General features: G+C 38.0%; 2 protein-coding genes across 2 annotated transcripts; one reads left to right on the top strand and one right to left on the bottom strand.

The window, feature by feature from the left end:
* Positions 1 to 1,031: 1,031 nt before the first annotated feature.
* tectb (tectorin beta) lies at positions 1,032 to 6,623 on the top strand. The gene is made up of 11 exons (XM_041267409.1): positions 1,032 to 1,119; positions 1,520 to 1,624; positions 1,925 to 2,115; positions 2,361 to 2,512; positions 2,601 to 2,673; positions 2,972 to 3,075; positions 4,187 to 4,270; positions 4,644 to 4,806; positions 5,329 to 5,404; positions 5,952 to 5,984; positions 6,070 to 6,623. The coding sequence occupies exons 2-11, from the start codon at positions 1,552 to 1,554 to the stop codon at positions 6,135 to 6,137; spliced, it is 1,017 nt and encodes a 338-aa protein (XP_041123343.1). The 5' UTR covers positions 1,032 to 1,119; positions 1,520 to 1,551; the 3' UTR covers positions 6,138 to 6,623.
* Positions 6,624 to 6,685: 62 nt separating this feature from the next.
* LOC121325852 (guanylate cyclase 2G-like) lies at positions 6,686 to 19,802 on the bottom strand. The gene is made up of 22 exons (XM_041268941.1): positions 19,488 to 19,802; positions 17,950 to 18,298; positions 17,433 to 17,557; positions 15,738 to 15,920; positions 14,796 to 14,937; positions 13,738 to 13,873; positions 13,453 to 13,556; positions 13,125 to 13,288; positions 12,675 to 12,806; positions 11,775 to 11,858; positions 11,572 to 11,676; positions 11,402 to 11,473; positions 10,984 to 11,152; positions 10,463 to 10,618; positions 10,094 to 10,271; positions 9,792 to 9,932; positions 9,135 to 9,327; positions 8,411 to 8,585; positions 8,047 to 8,145; positions 7,791 to 7,882; positions 7,517 to 7,609; positions 6,686 to 7,188 (listed from the first exon to the last, which is right to left on the bottom strand). The coding sequence occupies exons 1-22, from the start codon at positions 19,800 to 19,802 to the stop codon at positions 7,093 to 7,095; spliced, it is 3,303 nt and encodes a 1,100-aa protein (XP_041124875.1). The 3' UTR covers positions 6,686 to 7,092.
* Between the last annotated feature and the right edge of the window lie 402 nt (positions 19,803 to 20,204).

The following is a 20,204-nucleotide window of genomic DNA, read 5'->3' as shown; positions in this document are numbered from 1 at the left end:
AAACAGGCAGGTATATGATGGTCAGGTTTCTTCTTTTGTATGGTACTATAGTTCTGCATTATCTAATGCTACTTGTCATGCAATGCTGTTGATTTATTCCATACGTTTGACTTGGTTCCAGTTTCTCAAAGCACATTTACTAACAAGAGGTGGCCATTCAGCCCATCAGTGCTCGTCCAGTGCCTGGTAGCTGGCTGATCTCAGAACTTAATCATTATGACAAAAACACCTTTACATTTCCATGATTGCTGCAGCTTAACATTGGATATGAGTTCCCCAGATGCTCATTCACATTTCAAGTAATTTCAAGTAAATCTGGTTTAATACATTGTGTACAGGTAGGTTGCTATTTCCACTGTGGTCATTACTTTTAACTTCTCACAAATATGTAGGGTAGTCCAGTTTAGTTTCGACGAATTACTAAATAATTGTCCACCCCCCACCCCCCACCCCCTCCCTTGTAGCCGTGAGTTAGTGTTAAGAAGTTAGACTTTTTAAAAACGAATCCTGTCACTAAATAAAGAAATATTTTCAACAGATAGTAGTAAACTAATATTTAGCATAGCAGGCCTTTAAAAAGCTGCAATAAAAAGCACTGTTATATTTGCTGTTGGGAGCCAGTTGCTAGTCTGAAAATCACATTATGCAGAGAGCTTTTACATTCTTCAAAATACTGAGCTTACCGTTTAATTAATTTATCCTAATTATGCAAGATTCTCCCAGCAGATTGTTTGGATTGTCTTTCTAACAGTGGATGAGCATTGACAATAAATATTTAATTACCGGGCCATCATTGTTGAAATAAAGATGAAAGAAATCACACAGAAACAGAGATGCTAAGTAAATGGTGACTATTACCATCTGCACTTCAGTGGGAGTAATTGAAATCTCTTTTGGATACAGCACTCTTCTGTGAATCGGTTTACAATGGTCCTTATTAGGAGTCCCCTCAGAAAGGGTTCATTTACCAGAGGAGCTATAAAACTCCAACCAGGCAGTTTGATAGAATAGCTGTAGGTGTTGTACACATCTCTGACTCAGTGTCCAGATTGTATTCAGAATCTATGAATGCCTTCTCCTTTTAGAAAAAAACTATTTGACTTCCTTCAAGGGCTGCAGGTATGTCATGCCTTCTGTGCTCTCTGGTGTAAAATAATGAGAAGTTCTAAAAAGACACCTAGATGAATGATAAGTCTGTATTAGTGTCTTCATGTGGAAAATGATTTTTTTAATCAGATTTAGTTTTTACTGCTGTACCCTCAATTTGGAGGAACAGGGATTGCACCAGTCAACGAGTTAAATGATTTATGTCTGTTTTTATTTTTTTATGCTGCTTATTTTGCTTTTTCATTAAACCCAATTAAATCAGTCATAAAAACAATAACAACAGCAACAGTGGAGATGAAAGGAATTTCTTGTTTATTTTAACCTAGTGCTTGTGATTGGGTGCACTGTTTCATTGGAGAAGGGAAATACAATTGGAAGCTCTGCTTATTTTGTGTCTCAATTTCTTTCTTAGAAATACAGTAAATCTTTATATAGTTTGCTGAAATGTTTGTGGTCCCTGTTGGCCTCCTGGCTATCTTCTTACCTGCTGTATGGACCTGTCCTCCACAGAAAGCAGGTAAGTTACAAATAAAATGAGAGAAAAAAAAAAAATTAAATACAGTACATTGCATAGCTCAACCAGGACATTATTATTATTATTTATTATTATTATTATTATTATTATTATTATTATTATTATTGTATAGCTGCTGGTTAATATGTTTTAAGTGTTATTACTGTGTGTATATATGCAACTCTGCATTAGTATAAAATGGAAAGCTCTTGTGTTAAATTGCCATGACCTCTACATTTTAAGCTCAGAATCTATGTCTTCTTTAATAGTTTTACATTACATGTTTTATTTTTTTGTATCCAGACTTTGTGATGGTCTCTTGCTTTCCAAATTTAATCATTGCTAATGTCCCGGAGTGTCCCTATGGGTGGGAAGTGAACCAGCTCTCTTTGGGAGGGGTCTGCTATAGTGGGATAAACAGCCATGGATATTTCCGATTTGCAATTCCCGACCTGACCCCAAAAAACAATTCATATTGTGGAACCCAGTCTGAGGTAAGACCTTTCTGAGAGGACTGTCTATTGGTGCACTTGTGAATCTAGGCATTGTGCGTCTATGTGAAGGGCTATGCTTGAATATACAGTATAATCTTATTTACAGTACATGATTCATTCATTAGCTGTAAACTAATAAATTATATCCTGGCTGTAATCAGCTTGATATTTCAATCTTCTCTGTTGAACTGAAAAAAAGAGTTCTAGTTTAATGACTGATGGTTTTTTTTGCTCTCACCTTTCAGTATGTCGGAGGAAAAGAGCCAAAATATGTTTTCTATAACTCAATAGTGTCCAATGATACCTCACTAACAATCCGAAACCAGCCTGTGAACTACTCCTTCAGCTGCAGCTACAAAGCATCGTACCTAGTGAATAGCGCAGTGTTCAGCCAAAGGTAAGACAGCCTCACGCGTTTGGTTTGCAAACAACTCTCCAAAGAGCACTTGAGTTCCAACACTGTGTCTATCTTTTACCTTTTCCAGAGTGGCAACAGTCTATATCAACAACGGCAGCGTCGGTTCCTTCAGGTCACAATTGTCTATGAACGTGTTTACTGTGAGTAAGATTTTCATTTACAATTCAATGATAGCTCACATTCCAATGCATGTGGTCACTACTCTGCTATTTTGATATGAGTAGCCTGAACACCAAACACACCCAGTACCTATGCATGAGTTTTACCCAAGATTGATCTGGGAACCACTGCTTTTTTTTTTTTTTTTTAATCTGCAAACTTTATATGAGTATACCTTACAGAAATGAAAGCAGAATGAATGAGGCCGTTTCTTATTTTAGTTTATGTAATAATTTCCCATTGTTGCTATGACACTAAAATTGTTCTGTTATTCTAAAGAATTCAAAGTTTCTATATGCTAAGGATGCACCTTATACAATTGACACGTCAGACATTGGTTCAGAAGTATTCATTGGGATAGAAGCCAAAGGATTGAGCAGCAGGTATGTGTAACTAATAATAGTGACATAGTTTATTCACTAATCTACTGTCATGATAGTTCATTCAATAATCTAATGTCATGATAGTTCATTCACCAATCCACTATTGTGATAGTTCATTCAGTAATCTACTGTCACGATAGTTCATTCACTAATCTATTATCATGATAGTTCATTCGCTAATCTACTGTCATGATAGTTCATTCACTAATCTACTATTGTGATAGTTCATTCACTAATCTACTGTCATGATAGTTCATTCACTAATCTGCTGTCATCTTTAAATAACAAAACACAAAAAAGAGAAAAAAAACTGACCTTAATGACAATCCTACTTTATTTCCATCTACTGTTTTTTTTATTTATATTTTTTAACAAGGAAACTCAGTAACCCTACATTACCTGTCTAATTACTGCATATTTACATAGTATAGTAAATGCATGTGTACTGTAATACAGCGGGGGGGGGGGGGGGGGGGGGGGGCCTAAAAACATGTAATAATGCTCATTTGGGTTTAATTGGTTTAGTTTAATGATATTTGTGTTAATTGTTTTATTGTTAATTATCCCCTGCACCTGGCTATCATTATAAATTAGAGCCAGGTGCAGGGTATTTAAAGAAAGCAGCCAGTGTGCTCAAGGATGCTGCTGTGTGGAGGGCCCGGTTGATGGTGCTTTCAACCATTATGAAAAAATAAAATAAAATACAAACACCTAGCTCTTACTAGAGCACTAAATGAACACGAACAGGAACCTAAACTATACAACAGGACAGCTAAGCTGTTTACCTGTTACACCAGCTAACAAAACACAAAAAAGCTTTCACACAGTACCTTTTTTTTCTAATGCCTGAGTAACTACTATGTAAATACACAGTTAGTTGAAACACTAATGTAACCTTACCCTAACTTTAAAGTCCCAACCTAAATTCACAGTCAAATTACAAAATTGCTATTCACACTCCAAGAAAGCTGATTGAAATAGTATTATCCATACAACAGAAAGTTTAGATGTTCTCTGAGCATTTAGGACTGGAAACATTATTAAACTGTTAACTGTTGTGGATACTGATTGACAAGATAAGCAACATGCATAATTTTATTTAACATTTCAGATTCAAAGTTGTCATTAACAACTGTTGGGCTACCCCCTCGCCACAATCCACTGACAAAAAACGATGGACTCTTATTATTAACAGGTAAGTCTCATGTGAAGTCTGTTGGAGCCAACTTCTGTATTCTAGGATTTTATTTAAAATTTAGAATGGTGATGGTTGGTTTTAGAATGGTGATGGTTGGTTTTAGAATGGTGATAGTTGGTTTTAGAATGGTGATGGTTGGTTTATTGGGGGGTTTACATCTTCACTACAAGCTTAGTCAAAACTTTATTACATTTTGTATTAATTTAAAACAAATCAGAAGTCCTTTTTGATTTCATGACTTTTTTTTGTCTTAGTAGAGATGGCTGGTTTTAGGAGCTCCCCTTATTCTACCTATTATAACAGCTCTTACTGCAATGTAAGGCTTCCAACCTGCAAATATTGTAATTCATTAATGTTGTTGTTTTTCTAGCTGTTCAGTTGATAACACAGCAACCATCTTTGAGAACGGAAAAGACAGCAGGTCAATGTTCAAATTTAATTCATTCCGATTTCAACTGATGGAGAAAGTCTCAACAGTCTGGTTACACTGTCAAGTCCAAATATGTGACAGTGAAAAACGAACTTGCCAGCCTGTAAGTAAGAGATCTGTATTGACGTCTGAATCATTGCATATGTGGTAATTAAAAAATAAAAACAAGAGAGAGAGAACAGGTTGGATACACTTCAAAATATAAGTAAACACCTTTTGTTAAGGTGCGTATCCTCGAAATCCCATAACTGTGTGCGACGTGAATTTAGTACATCTCAGGAAACGATAAGTACAGTGGATATGCATGTAGTTAATGTACCTGTATTCTTAAGTGTGTTCTCTCTGCACTGGTTCCCTGAGACCACAAGGACAATGAATGGTGTGAGTAGACAAGTGATTGGAGTTTGGGAGTACAATGCAATACCCAGCTACAGACACCCAGCAGCACTATCATGAGTACAAGTTCAATAAGACAGCTACTGTATACCGCCACACTGGGCAGGACCGGGGACAGTGCAAGCTAGGTACTGGACATATGGAACCAAATTATATCATCTTTTTTTTTGCTGGCTTCTCAATGCTGCTACATGTCATTCTGATCTCTCCCATGTGTGTTTACTTTCAGACTCACCCATGTACAGAACGAAGTCAGCACACCGATCCAGAAGGAGGGGTGCTCTCTGCAGAGTTTCAGCTTAAAGGTAAGCTTTTAAAAAGAAACGTTTGTCTGCCTGTTTAGTGCAAGTCAATAACAACAGCCAGAATTATTATATAGTGGAGAATCTCACTATGTTATTATCTACATAATACCCTGCACTCGAGGGCATGTATTTGTTCCAGGCTATACTTACCTTACCTGATATTTTATATGCAAACGGACATCACACTTACATGTGTAATTATATGATGTTCACGTGTTGATACTTGATATGAGTATTCTTGGGTGCGCTTGGTTACCTTCATATTAATAGGATCTGGCTTGGCTAATGGAACTGGCAGAAACTGGTTTCATTCGTTCACTGAAATTGACATGTGAATTATGATTGAGCAAGCCTGAGCATACTGCGGCTGTACAGCATCTTAATACATCAGATGCTCCCCGTCTGTATGTACAGTCTGTCACATTGATTTACGGAGACTTTGTTTCAGAACTGCTCGTTCAGTGCTGTACTGTGCATGTTGTTCTTACTGCAAGCTCCTGAGGTTTCCTGTTTTAACTCAATGATTGCTTTGCACCTACTCTCGCAGCTCTAGGTTCATCAAGCCACAGAAACCTTGCAGGTAATTTATCCATTGCAACAAAGAGTTATTTTGTATTATTATTGTAATACACAGTTTATCCTCACTAAATATTTTTTTTTTTCAGATTCTCCCATTCTTTTCTTACTGGTTTTTTTTACCTTGTTGGTCTCTCTCTATACTCCACTCCTCTAACTGGGGCAGTATTGTTATCTGCCATGCTCATATGTTGATGTCTAAAATATTGCACTATTGTCTCAGACACTGTAGTGTGTTTAGTGGGATAACACCCTCTATGAGTGTTCTGTTCCATCATGATATCAGTCAATGTGCAAATAGACTGAAAATCAATCATCACTGTGTTCATTATGTCGGGTATCTCACAAGACTTTATAAAAAATATGTGTATATATTTGGGCAAATTTAAAAACATTCTTCTTAGTGCAATATGTGAGTGCTTTGAAGCAACTTTCTAAGTATGCATTGATTTTATTGGTATAATCAGGGTTGTTCAATTAGTCAGTCGCAGAATATGAAGACTTCTATTTTTTTTTGTAACAATGGTATGGATTTGATATGTACTTATGTGTAACAAAGTTACTGTAAATGTTAACCCATATGTGAAACTTATATATTAAAAAACATAAAACAAGTGAAATGTTTAGTGGATAATGTCAATGATTAATGTCTGTGATGGTCTGTGACAAATAAAGACTATTTAAGTCAAAACAAGCAGGGTTCATCATGTTTTTTCCTTTATTTGCCAGAGAATGTTTATAATAATATAAAGCAGATAACTGATACAGCTAAGAAACTAAGACGTGAACTTCTGTAATTCAATATCAAGGGTGTGCAGGTAGCCGAACCCTAATTACCTAACAATGCCTAACTTTGGTGGTGCTCAAGCCGAACTGAACCACAGACACAGGCTGTGTGGGTCACCATCATTTTGGCATTGCCTACAAAGCTGCAACCAGCCTACAGAAATATGAAATGGTGAAAATATTTTCTCTGCAAAGCAAACGGCCCTCGCTGGTTTGGTGGATGTCATCAGGTTTCTTCATTGGAGGCAGGTCGCTGGCATTTATCTTCCTAGACACTAGAGCTGGTTAATGCCTTGGCCCTGGTAGAAGACCTATAGACGTGGGCTTTATTCTGACGCTTTCTCCTCAGCGATGCATCCCCGCAGCCTTCCCCTGGTGGCATTCTGCTGGTCTTCTGCCACCACCCCGTCCGAATTAATTAACTAATTAGAAGAGTTTAGACATGTGATAAAGTAAAGAGATTAAAGTTAATTATTCTATAGGAATTCTATTGACATTAGACGGGACCTACTCCTTTGAGTAGCCTAATTGAGGGGTTGCAGTATATAGACATTTTGTTTTTAGCTAGACATCTCAGGTTAGGAGAAAGCTGCAGTAATAAGACACACAGAAAGCAGGTATTGGTCATATCAAAGTGTTAAACTGAATGAATGGAGACTCTAGTGGAGCTGATCATCAACAAATTGATGTGAAAAGGTATTTTTTATAAAAGTGTTATTTGTATATTTACTATAATGTAAGAGAGCATACCTCAAGCAGGTCAACAGTAGAGCTGGAGTCTGGTAGTGGCAGATTAAATCCTTTTTTGTTTTTCAACCAATAAGTCCTTTGGTTTCCTTTACCCTAGAAATATTAATAATATACCATCACTTCACAGTTAACATGCACATCCAGTGCTCTAAAAACCAAACACTTTCAGAGTAAAATTACTTCAAGTCTTCAGTTTATTATTTATTATGCTGTATATTAAAAAAAAAAAAAAAAAAAAAGTGCACCAAAGGGCTTTTATATTAATCTCAATTACCTTCAATTCAACATCTCCTCTTAGGTCCAATTGAAATGTGCCAATCTTATAAAGAATACTCGCAGTGCTCTCAGACACATGGATCTTCATTGCTACAGTAAAATGGAAACATAGTGTGCATTCATTCCGCTTCTATAGTTGTTATAAAAGCCCTAGGTTCCTACCTCTAAAAGGAAAAGATGCATTTCATTTGAAGTGTTTTCTGAAGAATATGATCAACATTTTTTCTGAGCCAAGTAAAAGGACAAATACTAACACAAGCTGTTGCTTTCCATCCTGGATGCCGTATTCACAGTATCTCCAAACAGGCAATACCTAGGCATTGTGATCCCAACCACTCCAGCCACAACTGGCCCTACAGAGACGAATGGTAGAAGAACAAAGAAGCACGATCTGAATCTGTGTAAGTAAGCAGTAGGAAAACACCTTTTATATTTGTCCATTTACTTTAATAAATGCATTTCTAAAAAGAAAGAACATTAACCAAGTTCCATAAAGTCATGTTACCTTACATTCATTGAAATAAACGATTTATTTGTTCACATATGCTGTCAGGTGTAGCAGCAGTGATGATTTCATAGAATTTTCAGCTCATTGTTTCTCTGGGACACTTCCTTTACCTGTGTTCAGGCCTATGCGAATCTTCAGTTTCTCATCAGGCAAATGCCTTATTTTAAACATCATGCTCGCACTAAGGAAGTGCAAAGACATGGTGGCAATTTCCTCAGCATGCTTTATACCATTGCGAATGGGGAGTCCGCTGGCTACCATGTAAGCATCTCCAATGGTTTCCACCTGTGTTAAAAGAAACGGTACTGCAAGTTACATTGTAATAATATTTAGTAACACTTCACATTGTGTCTCTGATGACTGTATTTACATAAAAGTTACATAGTAAACACCTGTGTACTTACACATAATTACAGTTCTTATTCATAGTTACAATGTACTTAACGTTTAAATATTTTTGCATGATATATGTAAGTACACAATTGTATCTGAAAAGGGTTAGGGTTAGGATTAGGGTTATATCATGCAACAAAATATCTGCAGGTCATGAAAAATGACCACTAGCAGCGTGGAGCTGGGCACGAACCAGCGACACCGCACATCATAAGCAAGTGTGTTAACCACAGTGCCAAAGAGTTGGGTTTAGGGGTTTTGGCATTTTTAACCTCATCTCACTGATAGGGGTCAGAATCTATAATGGTAGAATATCTCACAGCACTGCCCATTACATTACCAAGTAATACTAATAATATATCCTGGGAATTGAAAGCAACATTATCTTAACTGCAGACATGGGTTTCAAAGAGAGAACTGAAAAGGCTGAGTTACATTTACCTTGTAGACATCATAGATCTTAATTATTTCATCAAATAAACTGTAGAGGTCATTAAGCAGATTGACCACTTCCAAGGGAGAGCTGATAGAGCACATGCTGGTGAACCCAACTATGTCAGAGAAGAAAATGGAAACAGACTCGAAACTCTCAGGTTCCACAGACTTCCCAGCTATCAGCTCCTCTGCAATGTAACTTTGAAAAAAAAACTTAATTAGAAGGGAAAACAACATGCTATCTGAAGAATTTACATTACCACATGTTCATCTAAAACTCATGAGTGGAAGGTATGGTACACTATATGTATATATGCCCTATTGTTTTCACTTCTATGGACTGGGATCTAACAAAGCACAGATTAAAGACATTCAATGATTTTATTATCTTTAAAAGTCCTAATTAAGGCTGCTATATGACTTTATGTACACAAGGACAGTTTAGGACAGTTCAGCCTTTTCAGCTCACACCCCAATGCATTCTGTTACGTGTAGTCCTGCTGTAAAAGGTTCCTGAGCCGGGTAAAACAGAATGCACTGCGAGTTGAAAAGCCTGAACTCTCCCAAACTGTCCCATGTACATGGAGTCCTATGGTAACCCTTGCCCTAATTACTGGTAAGTTTTTGTGCCAAGACTGAGTTCCGTGTGAATGAAGCTGTTACCTGGGCAACATGCTGGAGAGCAGCTGGTCTATTTTCTTTTTCTCTGCAGTGAGCTGATTGGTTCTTTCCTCTACCACCTCCTCCAGGTGATTTGCATATTTCTCCAGTTTGTTCACCATGTTGTTCACGATGCACACATGACTTAAAAAAAAAAGCACTCACTAAGTATAGGTCCACATTACAAAGCTACCACACAATCCATACAGTTTCTGACTGAGAGAGCTTGAAAAAACTAATAAATATATCTGAATGCAAACTCTAACCAGTAAGAAACGTACTCAGCAAGGATACCTCAGACATACCTTTCAGTACTTGCTTCTTGTAATTGTCGTTTGATTGATAGAAATGTTGGTCTTCGTTCCGGATGTTCATCCCAGCAAGTGTTGAGCATGGCTATGATATTCTCGTTGCATTTGTCGGCTGATAATGAGGGTCTCAATCGAACCATCGCACTGAGATCCTTTATTTTGTTAATAATTTCTTTAAAACAAAGTTAGAGAAAGGCAGCCCTTTTTTCTAGTTGAATTAGTACTTCTTGTTGATATACAATCCACTACATATCAGGTCATTTTTATAGGCAATGTAAAATATTAAGAGGAATCTCTTTTGAGGAGACACAGCGAATGTCTGAATTGCTGTTGTCTCATCACAGCATGGAAAACAAATCTTACCCTCCGGTTCCATCTGCAAGTCATGGTATGGACCAGTTTCTCCATCGTAGATCAGTTCCCTCAATATAATGGCAAAGCTGTAGACATCTGCCTTTTGGGTGCCATTAAAGGTATGATGGACTTGTCTTAATATTTCTGGGGCTGTCCAATAAAGTTCTGTTGTTCAATGAAACAGCATACATCATGTTCGGGAAAGAAACATGCCCATATGAAAAATAATCTAAAATACACTGCAAACGGATTAGATTATTTTCTTAACCCATGGGTGGTGGTTCAAGGGGCTGCAGAAGCAATGGCTCCTCCCCTACCTTCAATCTGTTTGCTGTTTAAACCCTTGTTCAACCACTTCTCCCTGTCTGTGCCCATTTTGCTCCTCCATCCTCCCCCCTGCCACCTCTCAATATTATCTAATATTATATAAGCTCGCTTCCCAGCCTCGGTGGCCCGGCTGCTCTTGCCTCATCCTCGTGAGGGAGGTTTTCAGAGAACCATTTATTGTATCATTTGTTTTTGTAACCAACCGTCGTATTTGGGGTTTTCTTGAGCAATGACTCTGTGCTTAGGTCCATATCGGAATTCCCATAATCCGAATCCTGTGAGCTTCACCTGCAGTCGACTGTTCACCAGGCAGGTTGTCGGTTTTAGATTCCCATGGGATCTGAGATTACTGTTGTGAATAAACACCATTCCCTAGTAGGAAATAAGAATGAAAGCATCAAATAAAATTTTCTTCTTTCTCTGCCTAAAGCCCTATTTCTTTATACAATTTTAACTAATCATGAGGAAAAAAAAAACAGTAAAGTAGGAACATACAACAAATTTTTATGAAAATTATTCTGAATGATTTTCAGATGCATTATTGATTGCATCCAAGTTCATTTCATAGTGATTAGTGTCTCATCCAAACCAAGTCTAATACCTGACCATTCTTATACTTACATTGACGATGTCATAAGCGAAGGACAACTTGAACATCCAATCCAGCTCAATATCTGTGTTACTTAAAACATCCTGATGATAATATCATTGAGAGAGGGAACGTTAGGAAGCCCCATCACTGGTAGAGATCAGCATATTGATGTAATGATATCACATACGATGCACTGTACCTTTAAGCTTCCCTTACTGCAGTACTGTGTAAGAATGCAGATATTTGGTGGTTCTATGCAAGCACCAATGAAATACACCAGATTTTCATGTCTCAGTTTATGCAGCTGGTATTAAATACAAGTAAATACATATATTAGCAGGTCATGTCAGTTACATTTGCAGCATGTAATATCAAAATATTAAAAAGAAAAATGATACTTACAACTTTAAACTCTTCAATTATTGATGGCTTTCTCACATCAGTAGCTACTTGCCTATCAAGGTATTTAATGGCAACCTGATCACCCTGAAGAAAGAATACCAATAACTGTTATCAAAACAGACTACAATTAACAATTTACATTTACATATCACTGCCACAAAGTTCCAAACCATTCCCAGGACGTGCAACAGTCTTTGTTTACCATGAATCCTTGCCTGCAATAGGGTAGATTTCTGCATTCGATATGAATGTACACTGGGGTTCGGCCTACAGAATCCCGGAAGGGTGGATCCCCAATCTACAGTGCCTTTTAGGTCTGTATACTGTATATGTCATTTTCGAACTGAATTGCGTTTAAAAATGAGATCCTGACAAACATGTTATCCTGCGTAATAAACATCGCAGTATTTTTTTCTGAAGGAACTCTGTGTTCCGAGTAGTTCATTTGAACAAAACATGGTTCACCTTTGTCTCTCATTTTGTGTTATTATCTTTGTTTTTGTATTTTGGCAGAGCTCAGTGAGGGGTACTGAATACAGTTGTTTTAGTTTTCAAAACTTTATCTGGAGGAATGCATTCAAGTCAAGACTAAACTACAGTAGCAGAAATTTATTCTTTTCTTTCTGCAGTCCTACACACAATCGGATAAAGACTAGTTCTCCTGCCTGCATCGTCACACTGCATGCGCTTCAGCCTGTTCCCTGCCATATATAGGACCTTTTTCCTGGGAAACCGACACCTAAACTATCTGCCTTTCGCATCCCACCTGTGTATCCTTAGAACGAGGCTGGCCCTGTATGTAACCAACCTCATCAGAAAGAAGGGAAACCGGAGGGACAGGGATAAGACATCAATATAGTCGGGGAAACATACTGTGATACACAGAGTGGACATACTTACATTGTAGAGAGCTGTAGTTGTATAAATGATCTCTTTCCCTATTTTGCTGGATTCCATGGTGTGGGACTCAACGCTTCCACTTTCCTTTGCTGACAGTGTAGTAGATAACGACTTATTCATATTCTGATTTTCCTGACAGAGAAGAGGATATGCAGTTTGAGATTGAAAAAACTGTCCTTGGAAGTTATGTAGTAATATCAGTAGACTGTCAATAAAACAGCCAGTGTTGGTAGATGTGTATACATCTCGCCACATGTTAATATTACAGTTCATAAAAAAATGAAATCAGCGAAGAAAAACCCCTGACAGATTTCATCATGATTATATCATGATCTTATGTTAATAATAAAACCATATAAAATAGGTATTTTTGGAGCAACTCAGAACATAAATAGCTTGATTGCATCCTTTATTATGGGGTAAGAGTCTGACAGCTCCAAACATGTTTACCTTCATATCTTTGATAATTTCTATATCATTATAGTTTACTCTCCACCAGATGTCATCATTTTGTTTTCGTAGTTTGTTTTTATTTACGACCAGTAGTGCAACACATATTCCTGCTGCAGTGGTCGCACCCAGGAGCGCCAACACTAAGATCAGCGCAGAGGCATCTTGATAGAGAAGAAGAAGAAGAAGAAGAAGAAGAAGAAGAAGAAGAAGAAGAAGAAGAAGAAGGGTGGAATTAATGGCCAAATGCCTGCAAATTAAGAGGAAAAAAAATGAGGCTTACAAACATTCTTTACATAGTTGTTGCAGATGTGAGAGCGATACTGACTGTTATTTGGTAATCCACAGAGGTTATTGTTGAATCCACACTCAGGCATGTCTTTAACAGGCTGGCCATTTGGCCAAATGATATTTGAGAATTCCGGTGTGGGGCTGCAGTCATAAAAAAAGATAGCACCATTAGGTAATCATAAACCAAGGGCTGCTCAACACTCAGTTTACAGTAGTAGCATAATTACAATGTTTCTAATTACTGTATAACAGTTAGTAACCTTACCATGGTTGTGTGATATTTAGGCTCTGTACATAAAGCACCTTTCATACTGGGACTCACCTGATGCTGTTCCTGATGCTGTCATAGTGCAGAACCGGCACAAATTTGGAGATGTTTCCAAAGGACTGCAGGTCATATACAGAATAATCCATAAACCTCTCCCCAGACTCATCCAGACTCACCACACCCGTCGCACCTGCAACAATAATCAACTTCTGCAAGAGTTCTAATACTACATGTTAATCAATGAGTACGTGTAAGCATGCTACCCCAGCTCACAAACAAGGACACATGAAGCAATATACAGTAAAGCAGACCTTCCAAAGAGATCATTCGCTGGCCCCACCTGCTATTTCGAGTCCAGCAGAGTTGAAAGGTCACAGAATCATGTGATTTTGTTGGAACCAGGAGGTACACAAAAGGAGTCCTCAATTAGGGTTCTACAGGCACAGATAATGCCCCGTGGATTCTGACTATCCAATACTGCAGCAACAGAACTCAGAGCCATTCAGAAAATACCATAGAAAGGTGAAAAGGTAAATCCAATGGCCTTTGAAGTTGCTTACCCTTTAAAGAAATGCCATTGACCGTGATTTCAATCATCTCAACAGTGCAGCTGTTTGAAATCATTTCAATCAGCCTCTCCCTGGCCTGCACTATAGTTTCAAGCTGCACTGTTCCATACACAATAGGGTACATTTTTCATAAAACACAACCGTATTCTGCAACTGTTTAGAACAGCAAAGTTAATAGGGTTGCTTCTTGTCCCTGTTTTCCCTGGATCATCACGGTTATGAGGAAGTAGTCCTGGGGAATTCAATATGCCTTCCCAGAACACTAAATGCCAGCACATAAATTGAGCACAAGTTAGATAAATCAAGATACAGTATTAATGCAATAGACGCACAATGTGAATTGGTTGTCAATACTACGGCAGTAACATGATTAACGTTTCCTGTTGGTTGAATGTAGGACTTATACAGTAAAAAGGAGTTTAAACTTTTAACAACCCCCTTTCCGGTCGGAGGTCCTGTTTTTGTACCTCAGACATTCCCTTTCAGAATATGTGATGCCTGTTGTTCATAAACAGAATGATTCTGAGCAGGAGGATCACTTACCATAAAGCTGGACCCTGTTGACTTTCAAGCTGTTTACCAGCTCTCTCCCTCTAAAGGACGTCTTGCCTGCCTTTATCAGCTTCTTCACCCCTGTGGCATAAAGTAGCACTGCATCATGGAGATAAGCAGCATACGAACTCACCTTAATAGAACATATATAAAAGAATGAGTGCATAAATACAGTATGGTTTTTACAGTTAAAATAGAATAGACGTAAGCCCCACAGAACCACACATTACACCCTAGGAGTGACTGCCACCATCGCCACTGGCTGCCCTGCTGCATGAAGAACAGATTCTGAAAGCTCTTTCTCCAAATTGATGCAGAACTGATATTTAAATAAAATACATGCAATAATAATTACTAAACTGAAAACGAACAAGCAAGACATTTCATCTAGGGATATGCAGCACAGTCTTGCAGTATTCTTGTTTGTAGTCACTATTATTATTATTATTATTATTATTTTATTATTATTATTATTATTATTATATTATTATTATTATTGTTTTTCTTTTAAAAGCATTTTTTTAGTACTAGAATCTGGCCCATTTGATTCATTATGTCTCGCCAGTAATTACTGCAACAGTTTTAATAACCAAAATTACTACATTATGTTTAATCCTGCCGTTATTTGTACAATATTTAGTAAACAAAAAACAAACAAACAAACAAACAAAAACTCTTATTTATTTAGATACTATTTTCTATCACAGATTACATTGGAGCAACAGCGACCCCCTGTGGGAGGTAGCTATATACATGTATTTATTTTATTTATTTTTGCTCAAACATTGATTTCCAACATACCTCCTTTCCAACTACGTAAACCGGGTTAATTAGCAATACCTATCTCTATTTAACAAGAACTCTAAATAAATTTTATAATGGGTGTTGCAGAGAATATGTAAAGAAACGTTTTTACTGTATATTACATCAAACCTCTTTCTCTGAAGTCAGATTGCTGTAGAATGGAGGCCCTTTCAGTCTCTGGTAGATTTGATTGACTAGATCAGAGTAGTCAAATCCTCCATAGGACTTTAATGTCACTATGAACACCGACTCAAAGGCTGCTAGGGTAGTCTGAACTGCTTCTGAATTTTCAGAATATTTCCAAAAGTTATCCTGGCAAAAACAAAGCAAACATTTTAATTGCATACAATGACCTCGCTTTAACAATACAGACAGACATGGAGTATCAAACCCAAGCATTTTCTTACAAGTGTCACAAATCAAATTTTGGTTGTTGAATCCAAACTTTAAAATGAAACCTTACTCTGTGAAGTACTGAGGCTTTACCTAGTCATATATGAAATGTTGATTTGAATATTGATTTGTTAATTCACGGGGCGTTTGCTGAGGCTGTAAGGATAGAGCAGAGGAAGCAGAGGCAAGATTGTTAGTGGGACAGAGGCAGACTGAGAGCGCCCGGACTTAGGATAGAAGGTGAGCTGATGGCCCAGGCTTGGAGGGGCCCAGAAAACTTAGGATAGGAAGAGGTCCTAACTGATGAGCCTTTACATAGGACCGGGCTTGGTCGAAGGCTGAAGCCTTGAGTATCTGAAAACACATAAAAAGGGTCTGACTTGGCAGAGGCACCTCTCGAGGTGAAGGAATGATTCAGGACCTGAAAGGAGAAATAGAAAATGGTTCTGTGACTGATCTGGTGCTGCCCTCGGATGAGGTGAGGCACAGGCCTCCGAAGCCGGGAGCAGAGAGCCATCGTGCAGGGAACCAGCAACAGGGAGAGATGGGTTAGTCTGGGACTCGGCACTGAGAGCATAAAGCGGGCCACGTTCCGATGAAAACAGAATAGAGCCTCGAGTGACAAGGTAAGATTAATGCATGAGCTGCGAAAGGATAGTGTGTCCGGGGGTCCCCTCTGACTCACAGCAGTGAGAACCCCCTAGCTAACATTTACTCACTGTAATTACCAATTGTGTTTATTGAGATCAATTCTCATTTTATCATTTCTGTAAAATGAAAAAAATACCATCCCCATTTTGTTTCTTAGGCTGTAACAGTGCTTGAAGATCTCATCGGCAACTCTTTACATTAAGTGTCTCTAATTACTGTCTTTACATAGAAATTACTTAGTAAATACATGTGTACTTACAGATCATTACAATTGGTGACTTGAAATGAATGCAAACAAATAAGACACTTAACTTAAGCATATTGTGGCTGGTCTTAATCATTCGTGCAAAGTGTTTGGTACCCATTAACAACGCTGTTGCTAAGTTCAATGGCATTATGAACAAAATAATAATTAGCACAGGTTATTATATAATAACTTTCATTTAAAACATGTCAGCAATGGACTGCCACTTCCATTGACTTGACCACCTTTTTTAGAATTGGTTAACAAGACGTACAGTTGCTAAACTTTTTTTAATGAATTTGGCTGTAATATTAGCTCTAATAATAATTGGCCCTGGCCATCTATTCATTATTAAATCAGAGAAATGTAAAGCTTCTTCTGAAACAGACAGTATATGCATCCCTTAGCAATACAAAATATAATAAGTCTTTTCAATGCAGTGGCTGTAAAGAGAGATACATGTGGTATTAAGAAGTGTGATTATGGTTTTAATAATGTTAAATAATGCCATTTCTCCTTCATGAACCATTACTCACCATAAAACCACTGATCTCAAACTGCTGTAGTATGAAGAAGACATAATCCCCATGCTCAATCTGGAGGTTATGAGCTTCCAGCATTATTGACCTTGCATCCTCATAATTACATATTAAAATAATGACTACACAAAGAGAAGAACACAGGAGCAGTATTAGTACCCTTGAACCCACAGTGGGCGCATGTGCTGTATTCTGTTCTACCAACATACTCGGATACCACACCAAGAGGACATTGTCAAGTAAAGGACAATATCATATCAGTGTTCCATTAAATCTGAAGCAGTATTGTGATGTCTTTACAAACCATGTGATGCCAGTAGTGATCACTATACTGTAAAAATAGGAACATGGTACAATAATACATGCCGTGTGCAATAACCGAAGGGGATGAATAATGTTGTCAGTGTTGACATTTCTTCATTGACAGAGTATTGTTACTCTAGCTTAAAAGAGGCAGCCATACCAGAGTTTTCTTGCCCTAATCAGGAAAGAGCCTTTGTGATGCTGTACTTACTCCTGGCCACAGTTGAGATGTGCTTCAGATTCTTATGGTTGAGTTCAGGGTCACTGGTGTCATACTTCACACTGGCTAAAATTGTGATGTTTGGGTTTAGCTGGCTCTGCACAGAATTCCAGAGATCATCCGTTTTGTCCCCGATTCTATGGGCACGGCCCCCTCCAAGCAAGGCCACATTCTTCCATCCGAAGTGCTGAAGAGCCTTCAGCAGGGTCTTCCCGATTCTTTGAAGGGGCGACACCAGTTTGACATAGGTGTCATAAACAGCAACATTGTCCAGCTTGGGGGTCTGCCCTACAAAGCTAAACATTGGGATGTCCCATTGGGAAGCCATGAGACCTGTAACCTGAACAAAATGAATGACACAGTTTAAAAATGAGCTCTCTGATTTTCAGGTCAAGCCCAGTTTACATGGGCAGATAGATTAATCACATGTTGCATCAGTCAACAATTTTCAGTCAGACAAATCATTGCTTTTTTCAATGTGTATCTTTACAAATGTGTTATAAATCTTGTAGCATGTGAGCATGGCTTGGCTGACGTTTATTGTATTTAAAATGTAACAAAGAATACAAAGGGCACCCTATAGTTGGCCTATAGTTTTTTCAGGGCTTGATTTAAAACTATTTACAGACAAAAACACATTGCAGATGAGAAGTAGTAAAATGTGTAGTGGGTACCCTCTTTTATTTGGTAGGTTTTGTCTTAATATTAAGTATTTGACTTAATTGCTCCCAAATAAAGCATGCTGACTTATTTTTTACTAATTGCTCCCTGTGCTATGTAGACGACACATCTGACAACACAAAGCCCTTCACTCCAGGCCGTTGGCTAATCACAAGAGCTATAAAGATCAAGCCACACTCATGCGCCCCTCTTGAGCCATGCATTGAGTACTGTGGGTGCCTAATTGCTCCTGTTTGACAAATAGGTTGTTAGAGAGACTTGAAGGCCTTATTTATCACAGATTTTAGCTTCAGGTGCAATTTGCATCATTTGCTGGAGGAAGAAATCACATCAAAAAGGGTTCACTTTACTGTAGTACGTACCCGAATGCCTAAATGTACTGTTCACGTTTTATAAAACGTATAGTAAAAACTGGCTCACTAATATAGTCAACCCAGGACCCTTTGTAACCAGAAGCCAAAGCTTTCATTAAAACATTGCAGTTGGATGTGCTTTTTTGTATTGAGAATATACAATGATACCCTTATGCAATGAAGTTCTATGGCTATGTACTTTACAAAATAATGGTTATAAATGGTTAATCAATATAATAGAGCAAGCTTTGTGAATGTGGTTAAAGTATGAATCCTACAAAAATACAAGGACACTAATCATTTCTGTATTCTATCTTTTGGAACACATTGCAAACACACCAATACTTTAGCAAACAAAATTAAAAACGCATCATTGAAAATATATTCCATGCCACTGGAAAATGTGAAAGAATGTAGCTATAGAACAGGTGCTGTGTTTGTTCATTGAATTTACATTCCAGCTGAAAAGGAATTATTTACACATTATCTCTTTACCTCTGCTACCTCGGGACAAGCAGGGCCAAAGAGGGCTGAGATGTTGTCGTTCCACACCTGGCTGATGAATCCACTGAGAGAGGTTTTGGCGTCACAGTCACAGTCAAAGTACGCAAAGTCCAGAGTGTAGTTATTCAGGGAGGCAGGATTTGAATTCACCTTGTCGATAGCAATCTGCATCGCTGCCCCCAGTCTCATTGCACTGAAGGCAAAGGAGATGTTCTTGGGAGCTTGGAAGCCCAGCAGGATTCGAGACCTCTCCGCCCCGCTTTCACTGCCTCTCAGAAAGAAGCACAAGGCCAGTAGAAAAGGCATGCTAGGAAAGTGGTGACCATTAGCATAAAACCCGGCCAGATTCTGAAATATTGTTCTGAACATCATTTTCTGGGCGGTGATGCTCTTCTGCACCTGCTCAAGAACTTCTGATGTGCTGAAGAAGGTGCATGCCCCTATATATACTGACACATGCAAGGTGCGATGATTAATTCTCAAGAGCCGCTTCGTCCGTTTGCTAATGAACAAGCTTTAATTAACAGCATATCCTTAACTCCCATGGCCTTATTAAAATCACCTCTTTTCAACCATTTAATTGGCTTTAAAGCAGAATTTACTTGATTATGCAATTGAAGCTTTGCAATGTGTTTGGTGACAGATTTTTAAGATTTGGTTGTCTTCTCTAGAAATAAAATAAATAAAACATCACTTTAACCAAAATGG

This window comes from Polyodon spathula, chromosome 13 (genome assembly GCF_017654505.1).
Source record: "Polyodon spathula isolate WHYD16114869_AA chromosome 13, ASM1765450v1, whole genome shotgun sequence".
Taxonomy (NCBI): Eukaryota; Metazoa; Chordata; class Actinopteri; order Acipenseriformes; family Polyodontidae; genus Polyodon; species Polyodon spathula.
The sequence above is the reverse complement of the archived record's forward strand: the minus strand, read 5'-3'. Positions and strand labels throughout refer to the sequence as shown.